At 45.2% G+C, this 20,100-nt stretch overlaps 1 protein-coding gene and 1 long non-coding RNA gene across 2 annotated transcripts in view; one reads left to right on the forward strand and one right to left on the reverse strand.

Annotated features, from left to right (window-relative positions):
- Positions 1–20,100, reverse strand: part of LOC140649781 (uncharacterized) — an 83,334-nt gene that overhangs the window by 60,785 nt on the left and 2,449 nt on the right. Inside the window, exon 2 of the long non-coding RNA XR_012041755.1 lies at positions 15,702–16,594. This is a non-coding gene — a long non-coding RNA (uncharacterized lncRNA). The remainder of the gene's footprint in view (positions 1–15,701; positions 16,595–20,100) is intronic.
- LRRN4 (leucine rich repeat neuronal 4) lies at positions 3,358–13,225 on the forward strand. Its single transcript, XM_072857467.1, has 5 exons — positions 3,358–3,724; positions 5,542–6,265; positions 7,481–7,685; positions 9,288–9,425; positions 10,597–13,225. The coding sequence occupies exons 2-5, from the start codon at positions 5,578–5,580 to the stop codon at positions 11,924–11,926; spliced, it is 2,361 nt and encodes a 786-aa protein (XP_072713568.1). The 5' UTR covers positions 3,358–3,724; positions 5,542–5,577; the 3' UTR covers positions 11,927–13,225.

The following is a 20,100-nucleotide window of genomic DNA, read 5'->3' on the forward strand; positions in this document are numbered from 1 at the left end:
TTCCTGCTGCTCTGCAAGGAGGAGCTCTGCCAGCTCATCCAGGCTGGCTGTAAGACCCACCCTTATCATTTTAGCTTTAAGGGAATGATCCCTTGCTGCTGTCCTGTCTCCGTATTTCTTTAGCTCATCAGCTATCTTTCTCCTTGCCCCACTCACCTTGCAAGGCTTTTCCCTGACAGGTAAGGAACACTTAGGAAGGGCATCTGTTTTATCCAGCTGCCTTCAGCGCTGCGTGGGGGCAGTGACTGTAGCTCCGCTTCCTACAAGCAGCCCCTGAAGAGGTCGGAGTGGGAAGGCACAACCCAGCGCACTCCTGCACCTCCATAATTCCAGGCTGGATACGGTTGGCAGCTCCTGAGAGGAGGCCTGCACCACCCTGCTCTGCCTGGCACCTGCACCAGCCCAGCTCGGGGCCAGCCACAGCACCGAGTCATTTTCCATCCCCATGTCACTGAACATGTCCCAGCCAAACTCCAGACGTTCCCCTTAATGCACATGGGGTACCGCACCCTCCCTTTACTCATCCAATAACCTGATTAGACTTGGCTTTCGCTTGTTTGTACCACCTGATTTATACATAAAGACCACAGGCTCAGCGGTCTATAGTAACCGAGTTACTAATTGCACGGTGCCAGATGCATGAGATGTTTTGCAGAGAGAGTAAAAGCAGGACAAGGGCGTCTGCCCTGAAATTTCGCAATGCAGAGGCAAAATCCTGGACAGGAATGTTGTTTAGATGAAAACAAAAACCTTTAAGAAACTAATACCTTGGCTCAGCTGCAACCCTATTCTGTACATCGTGCATAATTAAACCAAAGTCAGGTCAGGGTAAAACACTACCGATGTCAGATGGCTGCTGTCTGTTCTTACTCACAATAAATTCTGTAGGGGATTTCACCGCTGCCTTCAGCATGCGTTACTGCAGCAGACAACACACACCCCCCCAGAGTTTTCTGCAACCTCAGGCTGAATAATCATGTCCTTTCATTCTCTCCCTGTTCTCTGTAGGAAAATGTCTTGCTTGTGGTTGCTCTGTGAACTGACCTGCAAAATTCTTCTTTTGTTGGCCTTAAAAGCCGTTCTCCGGATTTTTTCAGGATAGTTTCATTCTTAACCATCACTTGGATCACGGCCAGTGAGAAACATTCATCTCTTAAACTTTACAGCCTGGTACCATCCTCGCCTTCTCCTGCTCTCCTGGTGCTTCTGCTTATCTGGGTGTCACTAAGGAATGCAGGGCTCATCCCTAGCATTCCTTCAGGCAGAGGTGTTTTGTGCAGCACTAAATAAGCCCCGGGGAGGGGGCATCTGGTTCAGCTCTTTGTGCATCATCCACGTGAAAAGGCTGACAAAAATGCCTGCCTTTACTAAACGAGCCCCCAGGTTGCCACTGAAACTCTTAGAAAAGTAGAAAAAGCAGAAGAATAACCTGAAGAAACACAGCAACATGAGAACAGGCCAAAGTGACTCACGAAGGGGAAATCTCTGCCTGCTGCTACCAGATGGTTTCAAAGAAACTGGTGAGAGAGGGCTGCTGTCTGCCCTGGGAAACCCTCACCAATAACCGGGCAGCTGTTTGAGACGTAGTACCATAGTAGTAATATTCCAGATGATTAGAGTTTGCAGCTAGGCAAAGAGCTGGGGAAAATACAATGCCTGCCTCAAAAACTGGGCATCCAAAAAGCAGAAACAAAGGTGGAAAATAAAAATAACAAAAGCTCGTTTTCCAAGGGTGCTTTGCTTCTTGCAAGAGGTTCTCTGCATCACTCGGAAATCAAGCGCCTCTGGGCAAAGACTCCACTTCCCTTCCACCTTCACTGAAATGAGTGGCCCACTTGCTACCTCACGGCTGGGCTGCTTTTCCAGTCTTACAAGGCTGCTTGTCTCAGTCTCCGAAACGAAGTCAGTAAGGTTGAACACATTAAAAGTAAGGCAGCATTTGACTCTCCAGGTTTCATGGAGTAGTTTTTTAAGAGATTAAAAATGATGCAATAACCAATGAAAATTCACTGTCTGTAAATACTGAGCTAACGGCAGCAAACACAACACGGGGGGACTTAATAGCCAAGGCCACCCCCTGCTCCCCAGCTTCTCTCGAAGAGGAGCTTTGCAGCAGGTCTGCAAAACCAAAGGGAAGGCAGGGTTTCCACCGGCCTGGCAGGGGCTGGACTTCCCTCCTATTATACCAAATTCTTCAGATTTTTTTAACCTGCTCCAATTTGCCCTTTGAACCTAAGAGAGTGCAGATCTCTGAAGGTACCTGTCAGTGTGCACGTGCCTGGCCTGCACGCTGCCCTAAGCGCAGGCCTGTGAGCTGCTCCACCAGGGTTAAACTGTGGGATTAGCCCCCCATTTAGGAAACTATTTGTCTTACCTTAGAGCCATTCCACACGGGGAACAGTATGTACATCTCACCCAGCCTCCAAGGGAACCGCAATGGCTCCAGAGAGCCCTACTAAAAGACGGTATCTTATTCTGTGGATGTTCTGGTGTTTTTCAAGGCTCTCTCCCCACACAGATAATGAATGACACGGTCAATAGATAAGGTCTGTGTACATGCAGACTCAAGGTTTTTGGGAAAGCAAGACCTTTATCTTCACTTTAGCACCAAAGCATACAGGTCTGTGTTGCCTTCATGTCATGGATCTGTTTTGTTGTCCTGACAAATGGAAAGCACTGACTACTGTTCTCCCTGGAAATTTTAATCATTAATTGCCTTACAGTAGCAACTGAACAACCACCCTTCTGCTTTTACTTTGGAACAACCTCTGTCAATTCATCCCTTTCCAGTTCCTGGCTTTATTCTCAGCCCTTGACCAGCCTAATTATTATGCGAATGGTGGGAATGCTGAGAAACCCAGCTCAGGGCAGGTCCCTTGGTAGAAGATGTTTTACATTGTCAGTCTTACTTATCCAGCAAAGGATGAGAGAAAGAGCTGAATGGGAATTCTGCCAAGCCACGCGGTACAGCAGATGCAGAATGGAGAACACAACCCACGCACAGCAGGACCAGGAGAGGCCTCCCAAGTCTGTCACGCGCGGCGTGAGATGCCGCAGGCCCTCTCCATCGGCCGAGACAATTTGCCTCTGCAGGAGCGGCAGGTGAGAGCTTCGCTTTTGACATTTCCCAAGGGCCTCCTTAGAAAAGTCATTTGTCCTGCGTGAACATTTCCAGGATTTACTCCCAAGTGCAAGAGTCTTAGAGAGAAATAAAAACACTTGAAGCCTTTTACTGGCACCTAGAGAGCGACCAAAGCCCGTGTCAGCAGACAGAGCCTTAGCTTTACATCATCATGACCTGTCAGCAAAGAAACACAGTAATTCCTCTCCCTTCCCCCCTGTCAGTGGAAGACGTGCGAGCTGGGACTACAGGCACTGATCTTTTCCCTCTACCCCCCTCTACTTAGACAAAGACAGTCGGAGTAGCCCTGCCTGAGTGTTGGGAAAAAGAGCCCTCCCTCCCACCCACCTCCTGCTAGGGCCAAGGGAGCGGCGAAAGCTGCCCGGAGCCACCCCCTCCCCAGGCAGGGGAAAGCTGGATGCGGGGGAGCGAGCCTGGAACAAACCTCGCCTGCCTTTGTGGGCAGAGCCGCGAGCAGGGAAAGCTGGGAACAGCAAAGAGGCATTTCACGCTCTCGGCTGAGTCACCGAAGTGCATAAAATCAAGGCCAGGCAATCGGAGCCACACAGAGCGGAGGCACGAGGCATCAGGACTTCGGGGCAGGTATGTGCAAGCGGATGCGGTTTCGAGCCAGGGATTAAGATTAAATCTAAGAACGGGATCCAGCAGTCCAATTCCTCCCATCCTCTCCCTACCATGTGCTGGGAATCCAGCAGCTCCGGTGACCGGGAAGCCCTGAGGCTGCTCAGCTCTTGCCCGGTTCCAGATGACAAAAAGGGCACAGGCAACCCAATTATACTAATTTGCTGGGATGGCAAGCAACAGATCTGCACAACCCACGCATCAACAGATTTGCTGGGATGGCAAGCAACAGTCTGGGCAAGACCTGGCACCATTCAGGGAACAGCAAGTAGCTGTTAAGGTTTGGAGTAATTCTGAGATATTTCATCCTAGAAGGGGGTTCAGTCACCCCCTTGTGTAATTTATACACATGGGGGTGACATATATTACAGTGTAATACACATATATTACAGTGTAATATATTTTTGGATGAGTAATGATCATTATGATGCCTGGCAGTGCAAAAGACAGCTCAGTAAGAAAAGCACTAGTTTTGGACTGTGGTTAATTCCCTCCTCTGACACAGATTACCTGCGCAACCTTGGACAAGTCATTTAAGACGTTTTCTTTCTTTTTTTAAATTTTTTTTTTATGGCAAAGACAAAGCTGGGGTGGGACGAGGAAGGAGCACAGAGGGAACTGTAAAACTGAATAACATTCTGCTTCGTACCCGGGCCTTTGGGGCCCTGATCCAGGAGCACACTCTCTGTTTCTGACCACTTTGACTGAAATGTGGTTCAGGAGCTGCGTGCTCAGCACCTCCTTTCCCCAGCAGCTGGAGTGCATACCACGCCTGAGGCACCCACCTGCAGCAGGGCCCCAGCCCTGCCACCCCCTGGCAGACAGCCTCCGGGGCACTGCCAGCGGGTCAGGAGCAAAGGAGGAGGGCAAGTCTCACAGTGCCTTTGGGCTGCCACTCAGACACTGTGGCTGCCACTCAGAACGGGACAGAACTGCTCTGGCAGAGCCCGCGCAAGCCCTGGGCTTTTGCTGTTTCAACTTCTGCTAAGGGAAGGAAAGCCCTTCCTAACAGAGGAAAGGCACTGTTACCTGCCCACCCCATTGCAGCTCAGCCCAGTTTGGGCTCCTATGTCCTTTAATGTTTGACAACCCTCCCTGCCTTTGGATCCGTATATTTGCTTTGTACAGACAACCTCACAGAAAAAAATCCCTTGCCATGGTCACACCTGACCCTAGCCCTGTTGCTTGGGTATCATCCCGTTAGATAACTCTTCCCAGTGGGCTGGCCAAACGGGACACTATGCAGTAGGACAGCCCTGTAGATAGCAATACACAATCAGGTATAAAAGTCAAGTCCCATAACATGGCAATATCCCTCTCCTGCAGCTTGTCCAGTATAGTACTAACTGCTATCTTTATACTGGAGTAGCACTGGCACTCCCTCATACCCCTGTACTGCACAGAGGCAGCCGAGCAGAGAGACCCGGGAGCCCACCGGGAGCCCACCTCCTGCGTTGCTGCTGTTCTGGGTGCCAGACTGGTACTGAGGGTACCGGCCTGGGAACCAGACACCGTGATACCACTTGGTTGCTTTCTGCATGAAAAACTGTAGGTATACTTAAGACTAAGATCGCATGATACTCCTGTCCCCAAGGGTTTGTGTTTACTTAGGCTTAATTACAGAAGAGACATTAATTATCACTTCCACTGTCTGGATCCAATAGGAAAGGACTTACAAACGTTTCACTTCTAAATAGCTTGTAGCTTTCTGGAGGGATTTAATTTAGCTCTTAATGCTGATGTTTTGTTTTCCTCTCCCTGAAACAAAAACCAAACAGATCTTGCAAGTTAATTGCAAGCCACTTAGGGGAAGGATGTTTTCACGCTTGCTCATCCTCTTTCTGCTGCTGGGGAACACAGCGTCGGGCCCAGTGAGCAGAGCAGAGCCTGCAGCATCCAGGGACGTCACCACCTTTTTCCAGCTGGCTCAGGAAGACTCTTGGGAGAATGTCAATCTCACCAGCATGTCCTGTGAGGATCAGAAGAACAGGACCTGGATCACCCTGCAGCTGACCAACAGCAGCCTGACGGCTTTCCCCATCTGCCTTCCAGAGGCCTTGGAGACCTTGGATCTCAGCAACAACCTCTTAGAAGAGGTGAACGGCACAGAGATAGCAAACCTCCCACGGCTGCGCATCCTCTTGCTGAGGCAGAACCATATCCAGGCAGTTAGATGGGGATCTGAACCCCTCAGCAGTCTCCTCTCCCTGGATTTAAGCTTTAATAAGCTGTCGTCTGTGCCATCATGCCACAGCTCTGCCCTGCCTAACTTGAGGTGGTTGTCCCTGGCTGGAAATCCACTGATTGAAATCCAGCCACTGGCTTTTTCCTGTTACCCTCAGCTACAGTTCCTGAACCTCTCTGCAACACTGCTCGGGCAGGATGACAGCAGAGGAATTAGGGAGTCTGCTTTTGCCATCAGCACATCTCCTAGTAAGGCCACGAACAGACCTGGAAACACCATCAACGTGCTTGATCTGAGCGGGACCTTTCTTGAGAAAAGTAAGTTCCTGGATTTCCCACTGTAAACATAAGGCTTGGTCAGGCTGGGGGGAGCAGAAGCCTTGCTGGGACGATGGCTCCCATCCTGGCCATACCTGGGGTGGAGGGGGAACACGCCACGCTGAAAGCTGCAAACAGCTGGTCCAAGCGTGCAAGGCACTCTCCAGCTGTGACGAAACTGCTGGGGGGAAACCCTCATGCAGACCAGCCTCCTGAAGGAAGGGCAGAGAACGGAGACCACCAAACAGGACTATTTGTCTCTAGTCCCCCACCTCTATCCTAATTCCACTGTCAGCCCTGAGATTAGCTTTGGGACACGCAGGAGGAAGTTAATTTCTCTTTCCAGACACACTGCTGAAATCTTTCTTTGTCTATCGCCACAGTTACACTCTTCTTTATACCACTGTATTGAAGTAGCACAGAGAGAGGCTTTTTGTGTCAACTGCAATGGGCCAAATACTTCCGCACAGGGAGACAATCCCTGCCCTGGGCAATTTACAGCTTTTTTTTTTCTTTTGTCTGCCTCCCCTGCCAGCCTCAGTTTATAACTAAGGTGCTGAGGCAGACAGATGTTAGATGCCTTGCCCAGCTGCGCTCAGCCTGGGGCAGAGCCAGGACCCCAGGGACTCCTCAAGCTAGAGGTTTCACCTCAACTCACATTTAACAGATACACCACTGAATTTCCTGCATGAATTTGCCTAATCCCTCTTGTGGCAGTGAGTTACACAATTCAGTCATGGGATGGAAAGGCACTTATATAAGACCTATTATTTGAGTTTCATGCTTCTCAGCTCTTTTTCCTGTGCTAGGAGAAATAAGAAGTTATTTGCCTTTCTCACACCAGTCAAGATTTTGCAGACCTCTCTAATCTCCCCCCACCCACCACTTCTCTGAGCAGAGAAATCCTTGTTCATTTAATCTCACCTAACAGGAAAGCTATTCCATATCTCTTATCAGCTTTATTGCCCTTCTATCTTCCCTTCTTTTCCTCTGTCCTATGACAGCATGACCTGCAGGTAATATTACAAAAATGTGATTGCATGGGTGTTTATACACTGGCATATTGATTTTTGTTCTATTCCTTTCCCAAAGAGAATAGCTGCAGAAGATCACAGAGATATTTTCTGTCTCTATGAACTCAAAACTTTTTTCTAGGCAGAAATCCACAGGAATGCTCTATTTAGGCAACAGGTGTAAATCTTTTTTCTGCTTCAGTTCAACCAGAGTGGGCCAGACACTTGCCCAACCTCAGATCACTTCACCTGACAAAGATGTCACGATTAAGAAGCCTCGATACTGACTTCTTCAAGTCCATGCCTGATCTCCGAGAGCTGAACTGCCAAGACTCCCGCTCACTGGGTTTCGTGAGGACAGAGATGTTTGACAGTGCTCCTCATCTGAGCCATCTCTCCTTTGAGAAGTGAGTTTTCTTTTTTATTCTTCCACACATAATGTCGCCTTTGCCTCAGCACCATGGTGCCTGGGAGCTGATTTTTATGCAAAGTGAAAGGTGATTTTTATGCAAAGTTTGCTTGTTATCAAATGTTTAGGAAGGAGGTATGGGCTTGCGTGCTACAGAGAAACACGCTCTCTTATACTCAGATATGCCACGTAAAGCCTGCGAGGTAGACCTGATACAGCAGAAGAGCTGATACAGCCCAAAGGGGTGGCATGAGACTCAAAGCAACAGCACAGTTACTGTCTGCTTGAGATCACGTCCATCGTGCTCCCACTCGTCTGCCTTATCTCCCAGTCCACGGGATTAATTTGTCTAGCGCTGTTAAGATTAGCATAGACCCACTGAAGCCCACTTGCAACACATACCATGCTTCCAACATCTACAATGGCAATGTCTCACCAGAGAAGCAGGTCACTGAGGATTCCTTGCTCTACAAAGGATGAATGCTGACAGTTTCCTAAAATCTGCGCCTTGGAAGCAGTCAAAAATTCTGTCCCTCCCACTTTCAGTGTGAGAGATTATTAGAGTTCCTTGTTCAGCACTAGTAAAAGCAATGGTTTAGTCCTTATTCTAGAGGTAACACCGCAGTGTGATTTACATGGTATGTTACACACCTGTTGAAATACTAAGGGAAACCAAAGTCTGAAAGTGATTTATCAAAATAAGAGTAGGTAAACTGCACATAGAACAGTCAGCATAAAGGAAAAGACTTGGAGAGCATCTTAAAAGATTTCTATAATATAGGCCCAGATTATAAGCATATCAGAAAACAAACACTAAAGCACTGGCTGTGCTCTAGGAACCAGTTTTAGGAAAATAAACCCATTTAAGCAAAAAAACCCAACGGATTCCATCCCTCACTAGATTGCCACACTGAATTTTACACAGCACTTTACAATACCTGCAGGAATACCACTTAAAAGTGCCAAAAATCACGATCCAAACTTAAAAGACAAAGGTGTGGTAGTTAAAGTCATAGACAAAAGAGAGCATCTTCTGAGCACACAGACTGCAAAGAGGTCCCATTATCACACTGTTTCTGCAGCTAGGACAGCTTAACAATAAAGGCAAGCAAGGTCTTCCTGTATTAGTCATTTGACTTGAGTAGGTGAGAGTACCTGTCAGAGAGAGGCAATTAACACGAAGAGGATGATCGGCATAGAGAAAGTCAAGCCATTACAAGCAAACTGAGAAAGAAGCTAGAGAAATGGTATAGTATAAAAGAAAATTGTAGCTGAATGCATGATTGCAGAGAGGAGATCATCTTTCACAGAAGGCCCTTGCCAAAATGCCAGGTCTTTTCCCTTCCAGCTGCCATCTCTAAAGGTGTTATCCCCTTACGATGCTCTTGTTATGCTTTACCACACAGCAGCTATGCTGTGCAACTAAAGTCCAGGTATTAGCCTGGACTTTAAAGTCCAGGATGGTGGTGTTGGTAACTGCCTGCTTCCAAGGGAACTGGGAATATTGCTTTGTGTCTTACACATGCTAGGATGCTAAGCACACTCCAGCCCTTGGAAGGTAGCTCAGCGCTTGCTAATTACTGCATTTGTCATCTTGTAGCTGTAACCTGAGTTCCTTTAATCCTTGGAATATCAATTCATCGGATAGCATCATCATCAACTTGTATGGAAATCCTCTGTTATGCAACTGCCAGCTCTCCTGGCTGCTCTCCAAGCCCAAGAAAGTTGTGCTGCAAAAGTAAGTGAGTTCAAGGAGATAAAGTAATGCTCTTCAGACACAACTTAAATGTGTAAGTTATTTGGGGACCGAACATTCACTACCATCTAAGTTATTCAAATTCCTTGCGTGTTCTTCCCTCCCACAAGAGGTAGAAATGCAAAACAAAGTCCCCTTCAGGGATAAATCATGGCTGAATTATACTTGAATGTCGACAAATGCGATGGGCACATGTAGAACAGTATAAAGTGTTATTAGCTGTGGATTCTCCTTTAAGGTGAGAATAGCTTATTTTCTCTCTATTTCGGTTCATATTACTCTATTAGCTGGAGATAAAAAATGGGCTGGCTTGGTGGCCTTGATGGGCCAGCACTGGGAGCAGGAACTGGAAGACTTTGCAAGAACTTTAGCAAATTATTTCCTCCTTGCCCTTGCATTCCCAAAGCCTACATCAGCACAGGCAGTCAACAACCCCCCTTGCAAATAGCACCATTTGTCACCTATTGTTTTCATGCTCTCCTACAGTTTCACAGACTAATTACAATAAGCTGTAGTTAAAAGAAGTACTTTGCATATATATGATCTCTCTTCCTTTTGAAAGGCCACCAAGAAGATTTGTCATCCGTAGCAGGAAGAGCAGAGAAGTAGATTGTTAAAATTAGATTGTTTCTCATCAGGATTGGCTTAGCAATTGCATTCTTTACAAAAACATGCGATGTCTGAGTAAAGAACATGAGCTTAGTCATTCGAAAGCGCATCCCGTGTCAGCACAGTTCCAGCTGCCTAAACCAGCTGGCTTAAGGATCTTGCGAACCCTATTACATCTCTCTGCATGCGTTCCCCTCTTAGTGTGGCATTAAAGTCTGACCGTTTCTGACAAGTTGCCTTGAACCCCAACACTCTTGCTAAGGTTCACAGTCCTTGTACCAAAGGCTGCTTCCTCTCAGGCAAAAGATATTCCTGCACCTTACAAAAACAAAAAGCCAGTCAGCTAAGTTCCCAGTGCTGTGGAAAGCCATCTGCCAAGCACAGGACTATTGTTAAGACAACCTAGCTTTGGTCTAGGTTTCACATCTTCTTTAATATGAAGACTGGTTTTGGACAGCAAGTTGCCAATTCCAATCCAAGCAGCCTTACAGGAGCCTGTAATGTTCTTGTGGACCTTGTCTATTCTAACTTGTCCCCTCTGCAGGGCTTGGGAGACTTTTTGCAACACATCCCAGGAAGATTGGGGCAGACCTTCAACATCTTTTTCACTGCTAGAACTCTACAACAAATGCCAATCTGAGAGAAGCGTTGTGCTGCCCGATTCAAACACACCTTCTCCCAAACACGATGCTTTCAGCCTTACCAGTTACGATCCCACTACTGTAGCAACAACAGACTCTGTTCCGCTAACCAAAGACACTTACACCAGCTCCCTAATTCAGAGGAATGTAATGAGCACGATGGCAGCCAACCCGACGGAGCAGATGCTCACAACGGCCAACAGTTCCTCCCACGAGGAGGGCGCAGTTTCCGAATCCACGAGCAATCCCCCTTCCTTTGAGTCTGTAACCACCTCCCCGGGTTTTCTCAAAGAGCTCTATAGTCACTCCTTGGATTATGGCTCCACAAGCCAAACTGAAACAGATCAGCTAAAGAGAGAGCTCAGAACAACCGATGCGACATTTCCCCAGGAAGGCACATCGAACCAGCCCACTAGTGATTATTCTACTAGAGCAACAGGAAACCCCGATGCCACTGACCATTATATCCACTCCTTTGCCACTCACGCTGGGGAAGGTACACTACAAACGAGCCTACCACAGCTGAACTCCACAAGGACCAATGCTCGGTCACAGCCTGCATCCACCAGATTGCTGATACACTATGTAGATGACTACGATTACGACGAACAGTCGACGGAAACCCCAGTGCAACTGGCATACACCTCCTGTGACTACAACCCTTGCAGACACCTTCAGAAGCCATGCAGTGAACTTCAGAGTGCATCCCAATGTTTATGTCCTGGCATGTCAAGGGAAGATGAGGTTCCAGATCCACCGAGGCTCAGAGAGGTGTCTGAAGTTACAGACAGCTCTGCACAGATACGCTGGTGTGCCCCAAATTCAGTTGTTCACACCTACGAGCTGACGCTTCATGCCCAAGGCAATGAGGACAGACAGTTTGTCCTGGACAATATTTATTCCACAGCAAGGCAGTACACTCTGTATAATCTATTACCATACACCACTTACCACATTTGCGTGACTGCTTTGAACAAAGCAGGGTCAAGCCAGACAGCAAGTCAGGAAATTCCAGGTAATTCGTGCACCAGATTTAAAACAAAACCCAGCTACAAGTCTGTCTTTGCTGCTCTGTCTGCAGCAAGCGGACTCTTCCTCATTTCCACAATTATTTTGTCTGTATGTCTGTGTAAGGCATGTAAAAAGCCTCAGAGTGAGCAATATGGTACACACTTAGTCTCTTATAAGAACCCAGCATTTGATTACCCGTTAAAACTACAAACCACTAATTAGCTCTAGGTGATTGTTCTACACATTCAAAGCTCACTGTCTCTATCACCTTGGTATGTTTTCCTGAGACTCTCAAAATGTCCTTCAGCAAAACTATGAAACACCAGACTTCATAGCCCTTATGTTTCTAAGGGAGAAAAAAAACACAAAAAAAGAAAAACTTAATAGTGAAGGTAGTCAAACAGAAAAAAGCCTTTGGACTCTTGTTCATGTGCTAAGTAGCAGCAAACTTGGAGATCAACCTTGAAAAGTTGTTTTTATAATCACCTACAAATATACTAGCATACATTTCACACAGTGAGAGGCTGCCTTGCCAGGCAGATACTCTGCCTCCAGTATCTCTCATGGATACAGTCCGCTGACAGCCATGATCCAAGATGCATCTATCTAAGCAAGAGAGACTCTGCTTTTACTCACACAAGTGAAGCTGGGTTTTCAATTTCTTCTAATGTACCTATAAAGGTATTATCCAAAAAGAGGGTCTTACTGTAAGGAGCGAGAGAAAGGTCTCCTTGGGCTCAGCGGCAAGGTGCTGGGCAGATCTAACTCCATTAAATAACTCCGGTGACTACAACTGCTCAGCACAACTTCAGATCAGGAAAAAGAAATATGAAGACTAATTGTAAAAAAGGACAGTGCAGGATCCTTAGCACAGGGATAATTGTTTTGTTCTGACTTTGTACGATGTTTTCCACAACTGAGGCTCCCAAGTGCTACCACAATACCAATTTACAGGCAGTGAGGAGTTTGCAGTACAGCAGTAACCCGCAGAAGGGGGGAGCACATTAGCATTTGCTTCACAACTGATTTTAAGCAGAGATGATTGCTCAGTCCCATCTACAGATTTAGCAGGCTGATGATTTACCTCATACAGAGGCAAAGAGCCAAGTAATGCAACAATTTAATGCGTGTGTTGCTGAGACTTGAAAAACTGAAATCCCATCCACTAGCAGCAGACAGTTATGCAGACATTTTTCAAATGTACTTTGGGATGCTAATTTCTGCTATAAAATAATAACAGATGCTGAGAACCCTGGTTCCTCAGCAGCTTTGAGCTTGCCATTAAAATTCAAAGAGATGTTTTTGTAAGAGGAGGTGTTTGTCCCAAATACTTCCTATTCAGAGACCCAGAGGTTTATGTTCCAGTAGCTGCGTCTTTCTGCTGCTGTATAGATACAATATGTAAAATCCGCCCGATCTCAGAGAATGAAGGGTGCTATACAGTGTAAAAGAGTCTCTGTTCTGTCCATTTTTTTTTTAATGCTTCCAGTATTAATGGAAATAAAATCTACAGAGTTGAGTTCTGGTTCTTTGTTAAAGACCTAGATCTTTGTGTTGTCTTTACCATCTACAACATTTAGCCTGAGAAATTAAATATTTTGTTGCTTTGGAACAAACTTTCAACATATAGTAAAGTAATGTTTTTATCGTGGTAAATTTGTGTTATCTGATGCCATAAGAGCTTTCATTTTGTATGTGCATAAGGTGGCCCGTGCCATCCTCACCACTACAGGCTTGCAGCCCTTTCCTGCAGGTTTGTCCTTTCCCCTACACCGTTGTTGGGAATGACACCGTCCTTGGACAGATGCTCGTTGCAAATGCCTGCCGTGCCCATCCTGAGCTGCTTGAGCTTGGCTGAGCCCCATGACTGAAACTCACAACAGCAGTGACATGCAAATGGAGAAGCCAGGATGGCGTCACCTTTCACTTGGAAAATCTTTTTTTTTCCACATTCTGGTAGTTCAGACCTTTCTTTGTTTGGACTTAAGTTTTTCGTATTTATTTCCGGCCTGTTTTTTCCTGCGTTTTCTGGAAGGTCTAGTGAACAGGCGCAGATGATACTTTAACCTCATTTGGAATGAGCTGGAACCTTCAGTCTTTGACTCATTATTCCAGACTGGGGCAGAGATCATATACTCCCTTGTGTTTGTACAACATAGCCTTAAGAGACCTTGACTGGGGTCTTTGGTATTACCAGAAACAGAAACAAAGTGGAGCAAAATAAGAGATTTGTGAATAGCAATTTATATAGTCTTAAAGATTAGCTCTAGAGGAGGAGGACAAAAAAAGATACTGCAACTGAAAATAAAGATTGTTCCAGCTTAACTAGGAGTTAGTCCAAAGCAACAGGACATCATTTAAAATGAGATTTTGAGGAGATACGTCTAACTACCCTTTACAACATTGCAACTCATAATCAGTGCAACACCTAACTAGAAAGCCACAAAGCTCAGCAGAAGAAGATCTGCCAGTAAGATTTGACTTCCCTGAGGGTCAGTGACCAGAGGACACTCCAACCTGACACTACCCAGAAGCGCAACCTCAGTCTCTTGAATCTTTCCCCACTGTCAGATGCAGGTTTATCACAACCGATTTCTCCAACCAATTCTCACTCCAGCTGCTCCTGACTTTTCACAAGTCTTCACTGCCTTCAAGCCAAGGCAACATGTCAGAGCCTCCCATTCTTTAAAAGTGCCCTTCCTGGGAGCCAAACAAATATATAAGTCCCACTCCCATGTGCCCCAGTTGCTCCAACTTAAAGTAACCCTCAACAGCCCAGTTTCATCTGGGCTAATGAACCGTCCTGAACCACAGATCCCCCAGCCAGGGGTAGTGCCCTCTCTCTTGCCTGATCACACTCTACCCTTTCACAAGTCAGATGTAAGAGATTTCGCAGCAGGATTTGACACATGAGATTTTTATTTATCAACGCCTATGGTAAGTATCACTGCTTTAGGTGCAGAGGTTCTTTTTTTTCCCCCACTACCACTTTATAGTTTCACCAGAGTTTATTTTAGTAATGACCAACTTTAGTCTGTTGTCTTTTTTCTCTATTTGAATCAGTGCTTCTCTTACTTCACTTTTTCCTGATATTTGTGCTAAGCTACAACACTCTTCCTTGGATATATCATATATATACACTCTGAAATAATTTTCAAGTTATGAAAGCTTTATTCTGCCATCCCTCAAAAATTCCAGCTTGGATTAGAAAGCCCTCCCCTGTATTCCCACCCAGAACTCGTGTGTCTTGTAAATAGCTGCTGCATCCCAAGAACAGGTAAAATGACAATTATTCAAAAGAGCAACTTTCATTTGAGTAAGTCACAATATTTTCAAAGTAAGTATTCAAGTATAAAACCTTTCTTTGAAAGCACTGCCTATTGCTAGTTCTTAAAACCAATGTATACTTCTAGAAAAACTGAATCACCACATTATCCCCTCTAGATTTTTTATTGTAGTTGCACCTACCAATTTAGAAAGTAAACCCTAAAAAGCAAGCAATATTTTTATCAATAGGGCAATGTTATCTTGAAGCCTATTTTCTGGCTTCTACATAATCCAAGTATAACTGCAGAAAAAAATTAATGTTGTCCCCATTCCCCAACCTCAAAACCCAGAGCTGTCATTCTTGTAAACACAACTAATAACCAGTTTGGATGCTTCCTGTATTTTCACTACTGTGGATCGACTCAAGCAGCAGAGCCAGCTCTCACAGTGCTGCTTGGGACTGGGGCAGTGAGGGAGCACAACCAAGGAGCTAAACGGAAACTTTCCCACCCACGCCTAAAGCCATGTTAAGACGTTGCCCAGCTCTGCTCCGCCTGGTTGTTCCTCCTCCTCTTCCTGTTTGCACCCAATAGCAAATCCTGTTTGTACCTCCAACTCCAAAGACGTAAACCTTTGGCAGCATGACTGGGATACCCAAACATCTCTGAAACAATTTTAAAAGCTAACAAAAGCCAACCCATTAGAAAAATATAACTAATAATCCACTTACTGTTTCATAGTTCAACTTGTCCTGTTTCTCTGTGAGAGGAAGATCACTTGGGGAAGCGCAGAGAGCATTTTAATATGTTTTTTGAAGAGGTTGTGTAATTTTTTTTCTGGCTTTTCTTCCTAAGAAGAAATTGTTATCTGCATTCCTAAGAACCTTCTCTGTTCGCTTGTCAATGTTTTTCTTCTTTCCACAGGACCAAGTTCAAGCAAAGAAAGTCCAAAATAGCCAACAGTGCATGTGGGTGCATCCCCTGGGTGTCATGGCAGAGGTGCATGCTGCTCCATTTTCTAGCTCAGCATTTGAAAATCAGTCACTGAGTCTCATGGAGTCTCCCAGGAAGCAGAAACACTCTGGGGAAAAAAGCTGATCCCTGAAAAGGCCTCCATACAGAAAAAAACAGCAGCTCTCCAAGGGCCAGAACCCACCCAGGCAAAAGCCTTGCTGGCTGCAAGGGAATAGACCACCTCGTCTTTGGTGCAACAAACACCATGTAGAGAAGCAGTTACCAAGAGCCCTGTCCTGGGTGGCAGAAGCGGGTGGGCAGGAAAGCCCTGAGCAACAGGACAAAGCGCTTTACCCTGATCTGCCTGGGTGACAGAAGGTGCTTTTGAGAGTTGTCCCTGGCCACAGGCTTGAGAGGCATTTAACGGGCCAGCTGGGAGACAATGCAGCCCAAGGCTGTGATGCAGCCCATCACACCACTGGCTTTATCAGCCTCTTCGTGGAAGGATGCAAAATCAAACCACCATGATCATTCATCAAGCACTGCACTGGCACAGACGTACTCCTCTGCAGTGGTCTCCAGAAAAACGCATTCATGTGGTGTTAGAAATGAGGATGCCTCTGAGGGTTCAGGATCTTGCTTGTCCAGAAGCATCCAATTCGCACTTTACCTGTGAAATACAGAGATACCTATTGCAGGTGTGAACATGTTTCATGTTTGCGGAAACAGATATTCATAAAAGAACATGTTTAAACTCCCGGTGCTTTTTCTTTTTATCAGCTGTCCAAAGTATGCAGAGTTTGTTCTGAAGCAGGGCAATATATTACAACAGTAATTCCAACCTCTTTAAAAAGTTACCGAGCAGGACAACAAATAACAATATTCTTTTGAAATACATTCAGGAAACAATCCCTCCCAGCAAGACTGGTGTTCTGCTGTCATCTAGAGGGAGAGGGTGGAATCATCTCCCCAGGTACTAATCCCCCTAAGAATTAACAGTAGCAACAGTCCCAGTCCCATAGACTGCTACTCAGCAGCTTATCTGTCCCTGTCTCTAATACTTTTTGTAGCCTTATGACCTGGAGGTTCTCTGCCAACTTGACAATAGGAAGGAAAAATGTAAATGAAACTGAAGAGCAAGGAGGGGATGACTGTCTGAGAAAACCAAAACTGGTAAATCAGTCTACAAGTGCAATAAGATTTTTTAAATATTGAAGATTTTGGAAACAGAGATCAGATCACATTCTTTGCACTTACAGAAAAAAAAAAGGCAAGAATTGCTTGGCTTTTTGATTCAGCACACATAAAGATCAGTAACAGTTAAGTATGTTTACGTTATCTGATATCTTGAATGTCATTTTGCATTTAATATTACTGTGGAATATTACAATAATTGGATGGGGATCTTCTAAGCAACTCTTATCTGCTTCAGAAAACACTGATCGAGTCAGCTGATGCTCATGGATTTTGTAGAGCCCTGGGCAGACAGTCGGGCCACGCACAGAGCCATTCCGTAGTACCTATGCAATATGTCCAGCCAGACACAGTGTCTCTGCAGCATCTGGTTACTCGAGACACGAGCAGATCAGTGCTCTGGGCCCACTGATACATACAATTGATCCACCCGTATACAAAATGTAGGTTTTTGCATGCCCCAGCTATAGCAGCTCTGAGGAGTCAGGGACTGCCAAGAAAGCACGAAATAAATCATCTCCATTTTCACTGCTAGAGTTGACCAACCCATAACTTCAAGCTGACATTTCCCATGCCACAACATGTTTTTAAGAGTACTTTGACAATGTCGCTACCTTTAAAGTACAGTCTTCAAAAAAAAGGTCTGAATCCATAGGAATCCCTTATAGCAAATTCTTCACAGGATTAGCAATATCTACCTTAGTGTCTTAGCAGATTAAAATCACCATAAATAGGGTATTTTTCTTCTCTTCCAAACCACAGTGCAGCATTGTATTTTGTGCTGCTACCTAATCCTCGCACTTCAGTGCTGGATGATATTACCTACTAGTATATGTAAGAAGATAATACCTGTATGGCACTTTGTTTATTTCCCAACATACTTACACAGTATATATCCTCATTTTTGCAACCTCCTTTAATGGGTGAGCAGCCTTTTCAACTGTTTACCATGACTCCCAGATTATATTTTTTTAAAGGAACATAAGGGAGAAAAAAACCTCAGAAAATACTAACGAGAAATGGAGGGAGTGTGAGAAAAGGGACAAAAAGTCTTCACAATACATAGTCCATTGGATACACCCAGAGCAGGAGAGAACCAACGAAAATCAAAAGAAATCAAGTAAAAGAATCCCACGAAAAATCCATAAAACCCAGGATCCCTTGTGCACTGTCTCCTCCAGAAGGTGGAAGCAGCGATGCAGCTATCCCTGCCATGCAGGCAGGCACAGGGCTGGCAGCTCCTGGAGGGCTCTAACCAGGGCACAGCGCTCAGACACGAAGAGCAATAACTTCTGGGATGAAACTTCAGATAAAAGAGAAAAAAACCACACACTCAGCACTAGGTAGAGACTTTCTTCTTCTTTGAAAAACAAAAATCTACTTGCTGTGCAAAATATTTTGTGCAGGGAAGGCATGAGTATTGCATTTATTAAATGTTTAGAAGCTACTCGCTCTTATCACAGCATGATTAAGCAATGGTACATAATAACTTATCTAAGGCCATTAGGTGAAATGATGTCACCTTCTCTTTGGCAATCATTCGTTATGCTGTCATCGCTACTGACTTGAGAATACTCAGCAAGTTATCTCCAGAAAAAAGAAAAAAAGACCCTACACGAGACTAACGTTCACATCCAACCTGACATAAGTGCAGTAAGTAGTGAAGATACACATCCCAGGCATTTTTCACCTTGTGAAAAGGACAGAAATATTCCCAGAAGCCCCATTTTGTCCTAATCACATGATTAGGTGTCCACTGACTATATTTATGCTGTGAAGGTTGTTCATGTTGTTCATATTGCAGTAGAACTAGCACCAGAGTAGAAACAGTTGGGGAAGAAAAATCAAGAGACAGAGAGGTGACGTGATCTGCCCAGAATCACAAGCACCTTATACAACAGTGACTATCAAAAAAGTTTCATGTTGATAGCGGGTCATTGCCTCTGCCTGAGTAAAATAAAGCTTTGAAAGCCATAGAAACATTGTGCCACCGATGAACATCTCAGAAGGACTGAGCTCTGTCCTCACGTGCTGGTTTTGGCACTCTATCCCAGCCAAAACCAGCACACCTCAGTGTGCCTTTAACTAAAAATCTCTCTTCTCTGTGCAGCTGCTTATTTGCAGAAAGCCAGAAAACTCAGAGTTTCTACATTTAGTCAAAATTGGCTATAGGTCCAAGTCCTATTTGACAGACAGAGTACTAAGCACACAAATCTAATTTTTTCAAGAAACTAAGCTAAAAAAAAACGTTACAACCCCTAGGATCACGTGCGTGGGTGTTTTCTGTATGATTTGTTATTGTCTCACTGCTCCTTGGAAACGCTGGAAAAGGTCAGAACAGCCAAAAATGATGATAAGAGGGTAAGAAAAACAATATAATGTGCAGGCAACTCCAAGTCTAATCTCAGCTCTAAAACAAGCCTGGAAGGCTTCTGTGAGTGCTGGCTCTAAACATGACCTAACAACAAATTTGGTCCTTTGGGTCTGCTGTCTGAAACCTGAACCTTTACCCTGACATGAAGTTGAACTTCAACAGCAAGTCTGATTGATGTTAAGCCATCTCAGATAACTCTCCCACAAGCAACACCAAATTATGAATACCTAAGAAATGTCTCTCCACAACCCTCTGCCTGGATCAACATTAAACACTGACATGCAGGTCAACGGCACGTTGCAGGAGGAAGCCTAACCATAAGGCTGTCCTAAATAAGCACTAGTAAAAAGAAAAAAATAATCTTTGTTTCACACAGAATGAAGCAAAAAACTGAGTAGTAGCCAAAGCCCTGAACAAAACTCAACAGCTTGATAGCCCTATGGATCTGCTCATCTAAATTACAGGTAGCAGACATGAAACAAGTAATAAAACACAACGCATGCTCCGGGTCAGTCTCCACCCAGTGACACCTTAAAACCTGCAATGACCTAAGATCAAACCAAACCCTACCCAAGGAGTTTCTATTGGACACGGAATGAGGCGGCAGT

Source organism: Ciconia boyciana, chromosome 3 (assembly GCF_034638445.1).
Source record: "Ciconia boyciana chromosome 3, ASM3463844v1, whole genome shotgun sequence".
Classification (NCBI taxonomy): Eukaryota; Metazoa; Chordata; class Aves; order Ciconiiformes; family Ciconiidae; genus Ciconia; species Ciconia boyciana.

What these genes read in the sequence shown, in the direction of transcription:
- LRRN4 (XM_072857467.1), top strand. Translation starts at nt 5,578, where the DNA reads ATGTTTTCACGCTTGCTCATCCTCTTTCTGCTGCTGGGGAACACAGCG. An exon ending in CGGGACCTTTCTTGAGAAAA is followed by an intron (nt 6,266 to 7,480) that starts GTAAGTTCCTGG and finishes TTTCTGCTTCAG; the next exon opens with TTCAACCAGAGTGGGCCAGA. An exon ending in AAGAAAGTTGTGCTGCAAAA is followed by an intron (nt 9,426 to 10,596) that starts GTAAGTGAGTTC and finishes TCCCCTCTGCAG; the next exon opens with GGCTTGGGAGACTTTTTGCA.